Consider the following 12,885-nt stretch of genomic DNA (forward strand, 5'->3'; position numbering starts at 1 on the left):
CAGTTTAAGCAAGCAGCTTCTCCACCCAGGCGTGGGGCCAGCAGATTGCAGCTCAAAACCTTTTATCTGCTGCACTTAACAAGGTGGAGCATGTTCTGTGTCAGATTTCATGAGGCTCTGTCCCACCAGACAGCATCACAATGGGGCGAAGGGGCCAGGCTGCAGAGGGTGCACTGAGAGCCAGACACACAGGTTAGTTGTGGTCTAGAAATGAAAGAGAAGAGGCAGCAGAGCAAGCATCGGCATGCAGGAAGCCCACGGGAAGGGACCAGCGCCAAGACCCCTGGAGGCAGTGGGGCTGCTGCCTCAGACTCAGGCATGCAAAGGCTTCTAAACAAAGGGCTTGTTTAGAAGCATCAGCCAGAGGAGGCACAGCTGCAACAGCCAACAGCAGAGAGCCTGTCTCCCCTGCAGACATGCAATGGCATTAAGGGCAGGTTCATGCAGTCAAGGTTAGTATGTTACCAGTTCCCAGTCACCCACATGCAACCACATTCCATGCAAGGAGGAGCATGCAGGGCAGGTGAAGAGAAGCCCACCCAACACAGACTTATTCCCCTGTCTGCTGAGCAAAGCGTCAAGTACCTCTCTCCCACCACAAGCAAGCAGCATGCTCAGTTAGGGTATTCTTAGCCTTATTTTAAAATCCATATAGATTTCCTGGCCCTCAGTACATACAGGCACAGACCCCTCTCCCCAGGGCACTTGGCCAACAATGTGCTTCCCTGTCCCTCTTCACCTCCTGGGGACCCTGTTCCCTCACACTTCATCACTGACCTATGCCCCCCCCCATTAATACTTAAAACTTTCTGAATTTCACAACCATCCAAAAATTGTGCAGGGAATATGCTAATGGTAGTTATTTGATTGCATTTTCATAGAATCATAGAATTGGGAGGGTCCTGAGGGTCATCTAGTCCAACCCCCTGCAAGGCAGGAATCTCGGCTAAATAATAGGTGACAGTTGACTATCGAACCTCTGCTTCAAAATCTCCAAGGACAGAGAGAGAGCATTTTGGCCCGATGTTTAAAATAAGTTCTGAGTGCAAATGCTGAACTCTCCTTGTGCAAGAGTTGAGGAGACCCAGCGCCCCCCACCCTGCCTCTGAATCCGACCAGGATTTTTAAACAGTTCCTTTCCCTCTCGGCCTTAAGAGACAAAAGCCTGACCCACCACTACGCACAGGAAGCATTGGCTTACGTCAATGTCACATCGCTCCCCAGTGTAGCTGGCACTGCACACACATCGATACCGGTTTACGGAATCCTGGCAGGTCCCCCCATTCTGGCAGGGATTGGGGTCGCAGTCATTGATGTTGATCTGGCATCTGCAAAAGAAATCGGCAAGAGTCAGCCTCGGCCCAAAAGAAATGATGGCGTTGCAGTAGGCACCTGAAGGGGAGGGAGGGGTTGGTTTGGGGCTCTGCCTCTTCAGTGGGTGAACTCAGCAAGCTGGAGAGGCTTTCCTCCAGGGGCAAGCTAACTGTACTGCAAGGGCCGGCCCTGTGGAAGACTCAGCTGCCATGGTGGGCTTTGCACTCTCAGCAGCGCCTGCTTAGAAACAGCCAGAGGTCTCTCTTCTTGAAAGGCACCAAAAGCTGAAAAGGTCAGTTTCCCACTTCCTGCTTGCTCCCATCTGTGGGCTCCAGCCCTCCCACAGGTCCAGCTGGCTTACTGGTCAACTGCATCTTAGGGTGGTTTGCTCTTCTTGGTGCAATAAGGACAGGCCAACTGTGTGCTTTGTGTGAGTCTCCCATGGCAATAGTCTCTACACACAACAAAGAGACCCAAATATATCCAAATAGTATCTATACTGCACTCACAGATTTATAACCACATCCTTAGTCTTGTGGAGACTTTCAGGCAGCTTGCATTTTATACAGAAGCAGTTTGGTACCCAAAAGCAAATTTTCTATAAAGGAAGACTGAGTAAGTGTGAATTGCAACTATTTCTCAATGACCTTTGGTGAACCAGAGCATTGATTGAAAGTGAGATCTGATAAAGAGGTTGTTGGGAATTTCTGGTTTCCATTGCCATTTGATATTCTGCATGCAGTTGTAAACTCAGTATTATACAGATACAATTTGGATATATAGAGGATTGTTTTTAAAGGGTAATACAATGAGAAGGCATTCTGTGAAAACAGCCAAGCTGCTCTTTTGAACAAACCAGTTGCTGGTCTCCTTGGGCCACTGGCCTGGCCTGCAGTGGGGAAGTCTGCTCCTACCTTCTGCCTGTGTAGCCTGGCTTGCAGGTGCAGTTGGCTCCCCAGATGCCACTCATGCACTTGCCGCCATTCAGGCAGGTGAAGTTCTTCCCGCATTGCTCAGGAGGGAACGGCCACCTGGTTGGAAGAAGAAGAAGATTGTAAGAATCCTTATTATTTATACAGCATACATTTTCTAGGTTTGTTTAAAAGGGGGAGGGACTTTTAACAAAATCCAAACAATCACTGGCAGTGCCGGCACATCTGCACTTGTAATAGATACAAGAAATAGATACCCTTTGGCCACACCCACTTTGACCCTGGGGCTGTGATTGGCCGCCCCGGCCCTGATGCCCAGGAAGGCTTGGGACGAGACTACCCAAGAGGCCGCCACGTCCCATATGCATCTGACCCCCTAAGGTCCTTCCAGAGGCCAAATGCAGTGAGGCAGGCAAGCCTTCTCTTCCCAGGGAAGCCCAGTTCCTGGCACCAGTGACATAGCCCTTTCAGTGCCAGGCAGGGGCTTCTTGGTCCACCCAGGCTTTTGGAGAGACTTGGGCGATCCAGACCTCTGCTTTCCATTTCGGAGGTGCAGCAGGTCCTGTTTCATTGCAACTCAAAGGGCTTCAGCTCAGTGACCAAGCACCTGCTTTGCATGCTGAAGGTCTCAGGTCCAAGCCCCACCGTCACCTCCAGGTACGTATGGGAGAGACTCTTGCCTGGAGCCCCAGAGAGACTCCACCAGTCAGGCTAAACTACATGTGAAACTCGAAAAATTAGAATATCGCAGAAAAGTTCCTTTCTTTCAGTAATTCAACTTGAAAGGTGAAACTAGTATATGAGATAGACTCGTGACATGCCAAGCGAGATATGTCAAGCCTTGATTTGTTACAATTGTGATGATCCTGGCGTACAGCTGATGAAAACCCCAAATGAACCATCTCAGAAAATTAGAATATTCAATGAAATCAGCAAAACAAGGATTGCAAATGGAGCAAGACTGGACCTCGGAGAAGCAGAAGCAGATCTCGCTTTGCATGTCATGAGTCAATCTCATATATTAGTTTCACCTTTTAAGTTGAATTACTGAAAGAAATGGAACTTTTCCACGCTATAAGCCTGCTTCCTAAACATGCCAGGTCTCTCTCGTCTTTTAATGGTTTCTTGTTTTGATTTAAGGTTTTCTTTTACTTGTTTATCACGAGCTGCTTAGGGAACGTTTTGCTGTGGAGCAGCGTGCAAAAGGCATCAGTAAAGAAACAGTGTATTGGTTATTAACTGTAGTGCAGTAATCTCCCTTCTGTCTCAATTGCAGCAGCCACTACGGAAAAATTATCTTAATGCTCTAGATTGAAGTGTATGCCCTGTGGACGCGAGCTTAATCTGCAGCATAGAAGATTTCCCAAAAGTCTGTTTTGATGCCATGTGGATGACTGCATGCAAGACTCAACATCTGCACATTTGCCCTGGAAGACAACAATTTGCTTGGTAATTGTGTTTAAATATAAATAAAAACACAGAAACAAACAAACAGCTTGCTTCAGGCTAATCTTCCCAGCACCATCCCTGGAAGCTCTGCTCCCTCCAGAACCATCCTTAGGGGCAGGGGTCGGGGGGACACCTACTCGCAGTGAGGGCCTGTGTACTGTGGGGGGCACTTGCAGGAGTAGCTGTAGACCCCATCCACACAGGTCCCACCATTCTGGCACTGGTGCCTAATGCAGTCGTCCACGTTAATGTGGCAGCGCTTCCCAATGTAGCCCTTCTCGCAGTTGCACTGGAAATCAGCCACTTCATCTATGCAGGTGCCATGGAGGCAGGGGCTGGACTTGCAGTCGTCAATGTTGGCCTCGCACAGCGGCCCCTCCCACCCAGGACTGCAGGCGCAGCTGAAGGCGTTGAAGAGGTCCTGGCAGGTGCCCTGGTGGAGGCATGGGCTGGGGGCACAGACGTCTTGCCCCTGGCAGCCAAGAAGGGTTGCCCGGCTGTTGGTCTGCAGGAACTGTTCTGGCTGTGGGTACGCGGTGGGGGCGGCCAGTGGCAGGAGCACTCCACCCACATCTGCGTGTCCAAGGCAGCCAGTGAAGTTTTCAGCCAGGACAATGAGGGCGTTGCTCTTCAGAAAGTCCAGGTTCCCAGCATTGCCCTGGAGGGTTGTGTTGACGGACCCATCCAGACAAAGGTGCCATCTTGACGAGAGAGCCAAGGGATCTTCCATGGACAGCAAAAGCGTGTGCCAGGCGCCATCCGAGACTGGCACCTGGCCGAGGAGGTTTGCCCCCTCGACGCCGTTCCCACTCCTGATCTCTACCAGCAGAGAGGAGTTCTGGATGGCCACCAGAAGGGAATCCACAGCCACCATGGCCCGCAGCAAGATGCTGTCTTGGTCCCTTGTTCTGAAGTCCAGGCGGAGGCTATGAAGGGCTCTGGTGATGGACGCATTGGCTGTGAATTCAGCTGCGTCACGCTCATGAAATGTGGCCGTGGCCAGACCTGCAAGGAGGAGAAGGTGAACATGGCAGTCAGAGGAGGCAGGTGTGAGGGGGGGGCCTCCAATGAAAATAACAAGGATCCCCACTTGAAAGCATCTTCCAAGAGAGAGCAGCCCTGTGTACTGAGGAGCATCACTGTCTATATCTCTCTTGCTGCCAATCCTAGCCACAAGTTTCACGACACATGCATGAGGCCACTAAAGAAGGATACTTTGCCCCCTAAAGCAAACTTCCATGGCAAATTTGTGGTCTGTTGAAGGCAGTATGTCTCTAAACACCCGCTGCTCAGAATCACAAGTGAGAAGGGCTGCGTTGTGCCCATCTCCTGCTTACGGACTTCCTGCTGGGGCAAGGGGTCCACCACTGAGAACAGGAAGCTGGACTAGAGGGGCCTTTGCTCTGATCCAGCAGGCTCTTATGCTCTCGCCCACAGTGAGCATTTTAAAGGATGAGGGGGCCTGGGTGGAACAGGGATATTTACCTGCATTAGTCACTGTGAAGGGTGGGGAGATTTCAGTCCACAGCTGATACGATCTGCAATTAGGGGTTTTATTGTGATTTGCAGATTTGTTTTATGACTGGTTTTATCTCATGCAGTTTCAGATACTCTTATACTTATGTATTCTGTATTAAGTGGTTTATGCAGAATTCATTGAGGAGAGGGCGACTGATGGTTACCAGCCACGATGGCTGGGCTCTACCTTCGCAGATGGAGGCAATTATGCTTTTGAATTAAAACAAAAAAAAATTTTCTTTCCAGTAGCACCTTAAAGACCAACTAAGTTAGTTCTTGGTATGAGCTTTCGTGTGCATGCACACTTCTTCAGATATCTTGGTATCTGAAGAAGTGTGCATGCACACGAAAGCTCATACCAAGAACTAACTTAGTTGGTCTTTAAGGTGCTACTGGAAAGAAAAAAAAATTTTGTTTTGACTATGGCAGACCAACACGGCTACCTATCTATATGCTTCTGAATTGTTGCTGGAAACCGCAGAAAAGGAGAGCGCTCTTGCACTCTTCCTGCTGTCCTACAAACCTCTGGTTGGCCACTGTGAAAACAGGATGCTGGACTAAATGGGCCTTGGGCCTGATCCAGCATGCTACTCTTATTTTCTTATAAATTCTTTAAATGAATGATAGAGAAGGGGCGGCTCTTGCGCTTCTTGCTTCAGGTTCTCTTTGTCCCTTGCATGATGCTTACAGACATAGCCGGAAGGGACATCCACGCAGGTTGTGGCTTGAGGACACAGCTCACTCATGCACCAGACTCTCTTGTGGCAGCGCTTGCCTGTGAAGTTGGCTGGGCAGCTGCAGCTGAAGTCATTCCACGTGACGGTGCACTGGCCGCCATTGAGGCATGGCCCAGACTGAAAGACAAGAAAGGAGCCTGGTCAGAGGAGGAGGAACAGGGCCCACTTTTCCTTTTGCTTTGGAGAGACATGCATTGCTGGGGGTCTGAGGGGCAGGGGGAAGGCTAGCAGATCTGGATGAGGAATGCCGTAGTTGGATGGGAGCCATAGTTGCCATTGGATGAAAACAGTGGGATGCATGGCTAGCAACTGAATTTCCAACCCTAGGTAGAACCTTTCTTGCCTCAGCAGAAGGTGTCTAGCTCAGCGGTAGTGCTGGGAGGTCCAGGTTCTCTCCCTGGCATCGCCAGGTGGGGTCTGAGTGCCTCCTCTCTGTAACCCTGCAGAGCTCCTGGCAGTGAGCATAGATAATAGTGAGCTACATAGAGAAATGTCAGTTTCTCATGCTTACGCTCGACTTTTCTGCTATTTTCACTTTCTCACCACCCATGTCTGCCTCTTTGTGCTTTTCTTTTCTGCTGCAAGCAAGACTCTGGTGGCAGCTTTGGTGGTGTGAGGGAGGGCACTGTGCTCAGGATACCGTCTCTAAGACTTTCTGCTCCCTCCCCATTTGTAACAACTGGAAGGCTGGGACTTGGCTGCTCGTTTGCACTGGGTACTTAAGGAGAGTTCTGAGGCCAAGTTATTATCGAGTGGGGAGGCAGGAATTGATCTAGTTAGGGAGAAGCTCTCTTTGTACTAATGAGCTGGATGCTTTTGAGCTCCATAAAGATGGAGCATTGTCCCTCTGTAACTTACTACAGCGCAAGAGAAGTGGTGGCCGGGGGCTGGGGGTGCCCCCTGCGTCTGTGTGTCTCTGTGTAGGTGGTGCACTGGGTAGTCCAGCACTGGATCAAATTTCCCCCGCCAAAAAAGCCTTCTTTCAAGACCTCTGTGTGTGCAAGAGGTGCCTTTAGCCCCAAGCCAATTCAAGACAGAAAGGTTGCAATGCATGCATGCAGTTGCCCTTGTGGCAGAAGATGCTCATCTGAGGGCCAAGCGAGGGAGTGAGAAGCTGGATGGGGACAAAGAGAGAGACCATGAGCACATGCTGAATAGAGGAGAGAGGCAAAGGACAGTCCATACTCCACCTTGCCAGGTTAATGCTGTTACTCCTCCCTGCCCAATGCCTGGTCCTTTGACAGCGTAAGGAGGAAGAACATAGGAAGGAAATGCTGGAAAACATGTAAGCTTCTAGACCACCCTTCACCAGCCTGGTTTGCTGGGGTTGATGGGAATTGTAGTCCAAAACAGCTGGGGGGAACCAAGTTAGCAAAGGCTATTTAAGGAGATCCTATTAGCCCCCTTGGCATTCACTTCCATGCCAAGCCAGTGCTAAGGCAAGAGCAACAGTGAAGTGCTGGTAACAGCCCTGCATGAGCTACTGTGCAGGCCTTTCCCCTGGCAAGCAGGGACTCACTGCCCCTCTTGCTTAAGTGTGTCATGGAAAAAGAGGTGGGGGAGATGCTTTGCGTGCAGAAGGTCCCAGTGAACTTCTCAGCATCTCCAGGTAGGGCTTGGCATGCCCACCTGTCTGAAACCCTAGAAAGAGACTGCAAGTCTGTGTCCACAACACTGAGCTAAATAGACTTAGTGAACAGCAGTTTCCTCTGCTGTTCTTGCAGGAAGACCATAGACGGAGTACATGCTTTGCATCCAGAAGGTCCAGGTTCAATCTCCAGCATCTCCAAGTAAGGCTAAGAAGGACACCTGTCTGAAACCCTGGAGACCTGCTGTCAGCCAGAGTAGACAACACTGGTTTAGATGGTCTGGCTCAAGATAAGGTTGCTTCCTTTGCTACTCTGTCGCTGGGGAGGAAACTGGCAGGGCAATTGTGCACAAATTCTTCTGGGCTCCGCTTTGCATGCACCCATTGGCCCATTTGCAATCTCTCAACAGCTCATTTATATCAGGTAGTTGGAACAGAAATGTTCAGAACTCACTTCCACAGTGGCCAACCAGATGCCTCTGGGAAGCCCACAAACAGGACCTCAGTACAACAGCAGCTCCCACAGTTGAGATTTGTCCCAGAAACTGGTACTGAGGCATACTGCCTCTGACAGGAGAGGCAGGACACGGCCATCATGGCTACTAGCCAACGATTAGCCTTATTCTCCTGCATGAATTTCTCCCATCCTCTTTTGAAGCCACCCAAGTTGGTGACCATCACAGCCTCTTGCAGTGGGAGTTTCACAGTTTAAGAAATAATTTCTTTTGTTGGTCCTGAATCTTCCAACATTTGGCTTCCTTGGACACCCATAAGAGTCTTGAGAGAGGAAAAATGCATCTCTATCTGCTTTCTACACATCACACATACTTTGTACACCTCTGTCATGTGTGTTCCTCACTGTTTCTTGCCTTCTCTCTAAACTATAAACAAAAAGAAATGTCATAACTTTGCTGTCTGGCAAAAGTAAACCCCATTTCACACGCCTCCTATGGAATTTGTTCCATGGGTTGCTTGGATGGCCCTAATCTAGTTGTCTTCTCAAGGTGTGACTCCCTGGCAGGATACCTCCAGTTGCCAGCTGCTGGAGGCGTATCCTGCTTGGGGGCTTGCAAGGGAATGCTGGTGGCCACTTGAGGAAACCATCACTGAGCTCGTTAGGCCTGTGGCCTCCTTCTGCCCTTCAGTTCACAGAGGTACAAGTTGGCCTCTGCCAACTTGCTGTCACCTCCAGATGTTTTGGACTACAACTCCATGCTGATGCGAATTGTAGTCCAAAACATCTGGAGAGCACCAGGTTTGCAAAGGTGCCATTCTCAGCAGAGACAGACAACTTCTGGCATTCTCCTTACCTTGCAGGTGTCATCAGAGGTGCATCCGAAACCAACGTTGGTGGTTTGCCCCACAAGCCTCTCTTGTGGGCCACTGTGGTTAGCAGCCAGATGAGGGGCAAACTGCATCTGCCAATCATTGAGTCGAACATCCTGAAGGCAGCCTTTAAAAGGCCCTCCCCACGAGGCAGCACTGTCTTGGTCCGGGAGTCCACCCACATGAACCACGAAGCCAGGGGTGAGAGGAGTCACCACCAGGGGTCCCAGTTCCTCCTCTCTGCCTAAAAGGCTGGTGTAAACAAGACCATTGTGGAAAGAAAGCACCACAAAGTGCCTGGTGCCATCCGCCAGCTGCCCAGTTGGCCCAATGGGAGCAGCAGAAGGTGCCTCCAGCTGGAGCTGCCCATCCTTCAGATACACTGTGAGGAAAACTTCACTTTGGTTGCTGATTTGGGTCACCAGACCACTGGGCCTCAGAGTTCGGATGAAAAACGAAAGGTTAAAGTTTGCCCCGAGACTGCTGCTAACTGCAAAGGCAGCAAAGCTTGATGAGTTGTCTTGGCTGAAAGTTCCTGCAGGAGACTCTGAGGAAGAAAGAACAATGCATAGCAACTCTGAGCTGAAGGGAGCATCAGAACAAAACCATTCTGAGACCACTAGGCTGGTCTCAACCTATTCATCATCCCTCTGGGACCTTTGGAAATGGCCGAGGTTCTGCAGAAGAACCACAGCAGAACCTAGGCACTGGCAATTGCAACCTTCTCGGCCATAATTTGCTGTGTGTGCAATTGCCTGCCCTTGAGCATTGGAGAAGAGCACCCAGCGTCACTTTGTTGTGGCTCTTTGTTGAGTCTACAGTGGGTGCCCAGGAGAATTGCCTCTATTGCCATAAGATCAAGCACATGAGCTGTGAACTGCAACGTCTCCACCCCAGGCCTACATCACCTCCCCCAAACAGAGAATTGCTTCCAAGCCAACCCACCTCCCTCTCTGAGGGGCCGACAGGCACTCTCACTCATTACTCACCATAGGCGCATGTACGGCCTTCGTAAGGCCGAGCACAGTGACAGCGGAAGTCTGCCCAGAGGTCAATGCACTGGCCGCCATGTGAACAGGGCTGGGAGTGACACCACTCTGTCCTCTCGCAGCCCAGCTCAAACCCAGAGGCTTTCTGTCCGATCACCTCCTGTGGCAAGACAACCTTAGAATCAATCTGCAAGTCTTCCAAGCAACCAAGGAAACTCTTTGTTGGATTAGGCGTTAAGTCCTCTTCAACTCCTCCAATATATATGTGCAAAAAGGAGGGCAGGAATGAAATGGGGGCTCCCTCTCCAATGGGGCTGCTATGCAGACAAACACCCCCAGCACAGGCTTCATGCCAGAGTTTGAGCACGAGAGAATCCTGCAGCAGGACTTCTGCCTTGTGCCAATGGCCATCAGCCACCTTCGGTGCCTCCAACGTGAAAGACAACGGAGTGTCCTGCATCAAAAGTGTCACTCGCAGGAGGCCACCAGAGAGCTCCAGAAGAAGGTGTTCTCCTGGCTGGCCTCGGTAGAAGAGGATGGCATTGGGGAGGGTGGTCCGGAACCGGAGAGCCACACTGGCTTGGTGCCCCTCTGGCGCCTCCCTGGCACTCTTGTCGTCTGCAGTCATGTTGATGAAGAGGTAGACACTGGTTGTGAAGGAGAAGGTGGTTGGCGTGGAACACGTGGAGCCATAGAAGCCAGGGTGGCAGCGGCACAGGTGGCCGTGGGACTCAGACTGGTAGGTGGGGATGCACAAGGCCTCGTTTTGGCAACTGTGGTTCTGGCACCCGGTCAGCTCCACAGAGCAGTTCTTCCCACCCCAGGCAATGCCATTTGGACCAAGGATGCAATGGCAGATGTAGTCAGCGATGCCATCTTCGCAGGCTCCTCCGTTTTGGCAGGGGTGGTCTTCGCACTCATCAATGTCAGTGGCACACTCCACACCTGGCATAGGTAGGAAGGAAGGAAGGGAGGAAGGAAGGAAGGGGCAAGTTGTTTGCTGAGAGACATCACTCCCAACCCTGACACACAAGCCCACAACTTGCTTTGCTGCTTCCACTGCAGCAAAGGAGCTAAAGCATCTGCTGGGTTCACTACAGCGGGGTGAAGAGAGGCTACGAATCAGGCCTGGCAGAAGGGAAGTGGTGTCCTTCTTTGCTAGTGGGCTGATAATGAGAGCAAACCCTTGATTAAGAAGGCCTATTACCCCTCCAACCCCCTAACCCAGCTTCCTACTAATCCACCAAGACAGCTGCACAGATAAACAAAGCCTGGATTATTCCACTTAATGGCATTATTACGCCTGGCCTGCAGGTTTGGGAGGAACCAGAGCACGAGAGGAATGTGGAATTTGGTCCTGCCTTTGCCCTGCAGGCAGGCATGGAAGCACTGCAGGAAGAGTGAGTGTGCAAGCTAACCTTTGGAGACGCAACTATAGCCACCCTTGCAAAGATGGGTGCCTGAGGATTTCATGCTCCCACCTAAGAATGGAGAGAAGCTCTTGTGTCAGTGTGAAGGGAGAGATTAATTTCCTCAATGCTGCTTGAGATTCAGGAGCCAGCTATTACAGAAAGAGGGCCAGTGCATTCGTGTGTAAAGCCCTAAAGCTATGCAGGCCCCTAATATCTGAGAGGCCACTTCATTCCTTGCAGAACCTCTCAGGTGTTAAGATCAGAGGAGAGAGCCCTCTTGGTAGTTCTGCTGCCCTGGGAAATTCAGAGGGAGGCCTGGGACAGAGCCTTCTCTGTGGCAGCCTCCAAGCTGTGGAACTCCTTCCCCCAGAGAGGTGCACCGTGCACCTTCACTATACAGCTTCCTGTGAATGCTGAAATTGCATCTCTCTATCGTGGCTTTTTAGGACCCACCTTATTTTTGTGATTATAAGCTGCTTTAGGCTGTACTCTATATTGTGTTTTAATGTTATCCCCCACCCTGGGGCCTTAGGGTGAAGGGCAGGCACCAGATTTTTCTCTCTATAAGACGCACCAGACCATAAGATGCACCTAGTTTTTGGAGGAGGGAAACAAGAAAAAAAAAATCTGAATCCCAGAAGCCAGAGGGATATCTGCTTTCGCTGCGCAGCGATCCCTCTTGCTGTTCTGGCTTCTGGGACAGCTGCGCAGCCTGCATTTGCTCCATAAGACGCACACACATTTCCCCTTACTTTTTAGGAGGGCAAAAGTGCATCTTATAGAGTGAAAAATACGGTAATTAACAACAACAACAACAACAACAACAACAACAACAACAACAACAACAACAACAACGCTATCTAATAGCCTTGGCAAGTCCCTGCACTAGCAAATAAATGTTTAGGCACCATTTGGCTATATGAAGCTGCACAGGCTCCTATTGTGCTGGTGGACCTGGGCATCAGGAACAGCTGTGCTTTGAAGTTATTATTTCAACTTTTTCATCGCACCTTTCCTCCAAGGAGCTCAAGGTGCTCTATGTAGTTACCCCCCCTCCCCATTTAATCCTCACAACCAGATTCTGAAGTACATTAGGTTAGTGAGGTACGTGAGTTAGTGACTGCCCAAGATCACCCAGGGAGCTTCATGACTGTGTGGGGATTCGAACCCTGATTTCTCTAGCCCAGCCCCAAAACTCTACCCACACTGCCACCCTTGCTCTCTGCAACAGCAATGGTTTTGTTCTGGAGCAGGCTGGAGCAGGCCAGTGACCCATCTAGTCCAGCATCCTGTTCTCTCAGTGGTCAACCAGATGCCTGTGAGAAAACCACAAGCAGGACCTGAGTGCAAGAGCAATACTCAGTCTCCTGCGACTTCCAGCAACTGGGATTCAGAAGAATTGCTGCCTTTCAGCCGTGGACGCAGAACAGAGTCATTGCGGCCAGGAGCCACTGATAGCCTTCTCCTCTTCTGTGAATTTTTCTATTCCTCTTTTGAAGTCATCTAGGTTCGTGGCCATTACTGCCTCCTGTGCAAGAGTATTCCACGGTTTTAACTACAGATTTTAAGACACGGTTTTAAGGGACACGGTCCCTTTACCTTTTTATACTTCTTTTTATC

At 50.4% G+C, this 12,885-nt stretch overlaps 1 protein-coding gene across 1 annotated transcript in view; it reads right to left on the bottom strand.

The window, feature by feature from the left end:
- The window catches only part of CRB2 (crumbs cell polarity complex component 2), a 62,522-nt gene that overhangs the window by 1,173 nt on the left and 48,464 nt on the right, over window positions 1–12,885 (bottom strand). The window contains exons 7-12 of the mRNA XM_053373459.1: window positions 9,854–10,798; window positions 8,849–9,411; window positions 5,902–6,067; window positions 3,833–4,700; window positions 2,229–2,345; window positions 1,202–1,328 (exon numbers count right to left, since the gene is read on the bottom strand). Coding sequence (XP_053229434.1) covers window positions 1,202–1,328; window positions 2,229–2,345; window positions 3,833–4,700; window positions 5,902–6,067; window positions 8,849–9,411; window positions 9,854–10,798 — 2,786 coding nt within the window. The remainder of the gene's footprint in view (window positions 1–1,201; window positions 1,329–2,228; window positions 2,346–3,832; window positions 4,701–5,901; window positions 6,068–8,848; window positions 9,412–9,853; window positions 10,799–12,885) is intronic.

This window comes from Podarcis raffonei, chromosome Z (assembly GCF_027172205.1).
Source record: "Podarcis raffonei isolate rPodRaf1 chromosome Z, rPodRaf1.pri, whole genome shotgun sequence".
Lineage (NCBI taxonomy): Eukaryota > Metazoa > Chordata > Lepidosauria > Squamata > Lacertidae > Podarcis > Podarcis raffonei.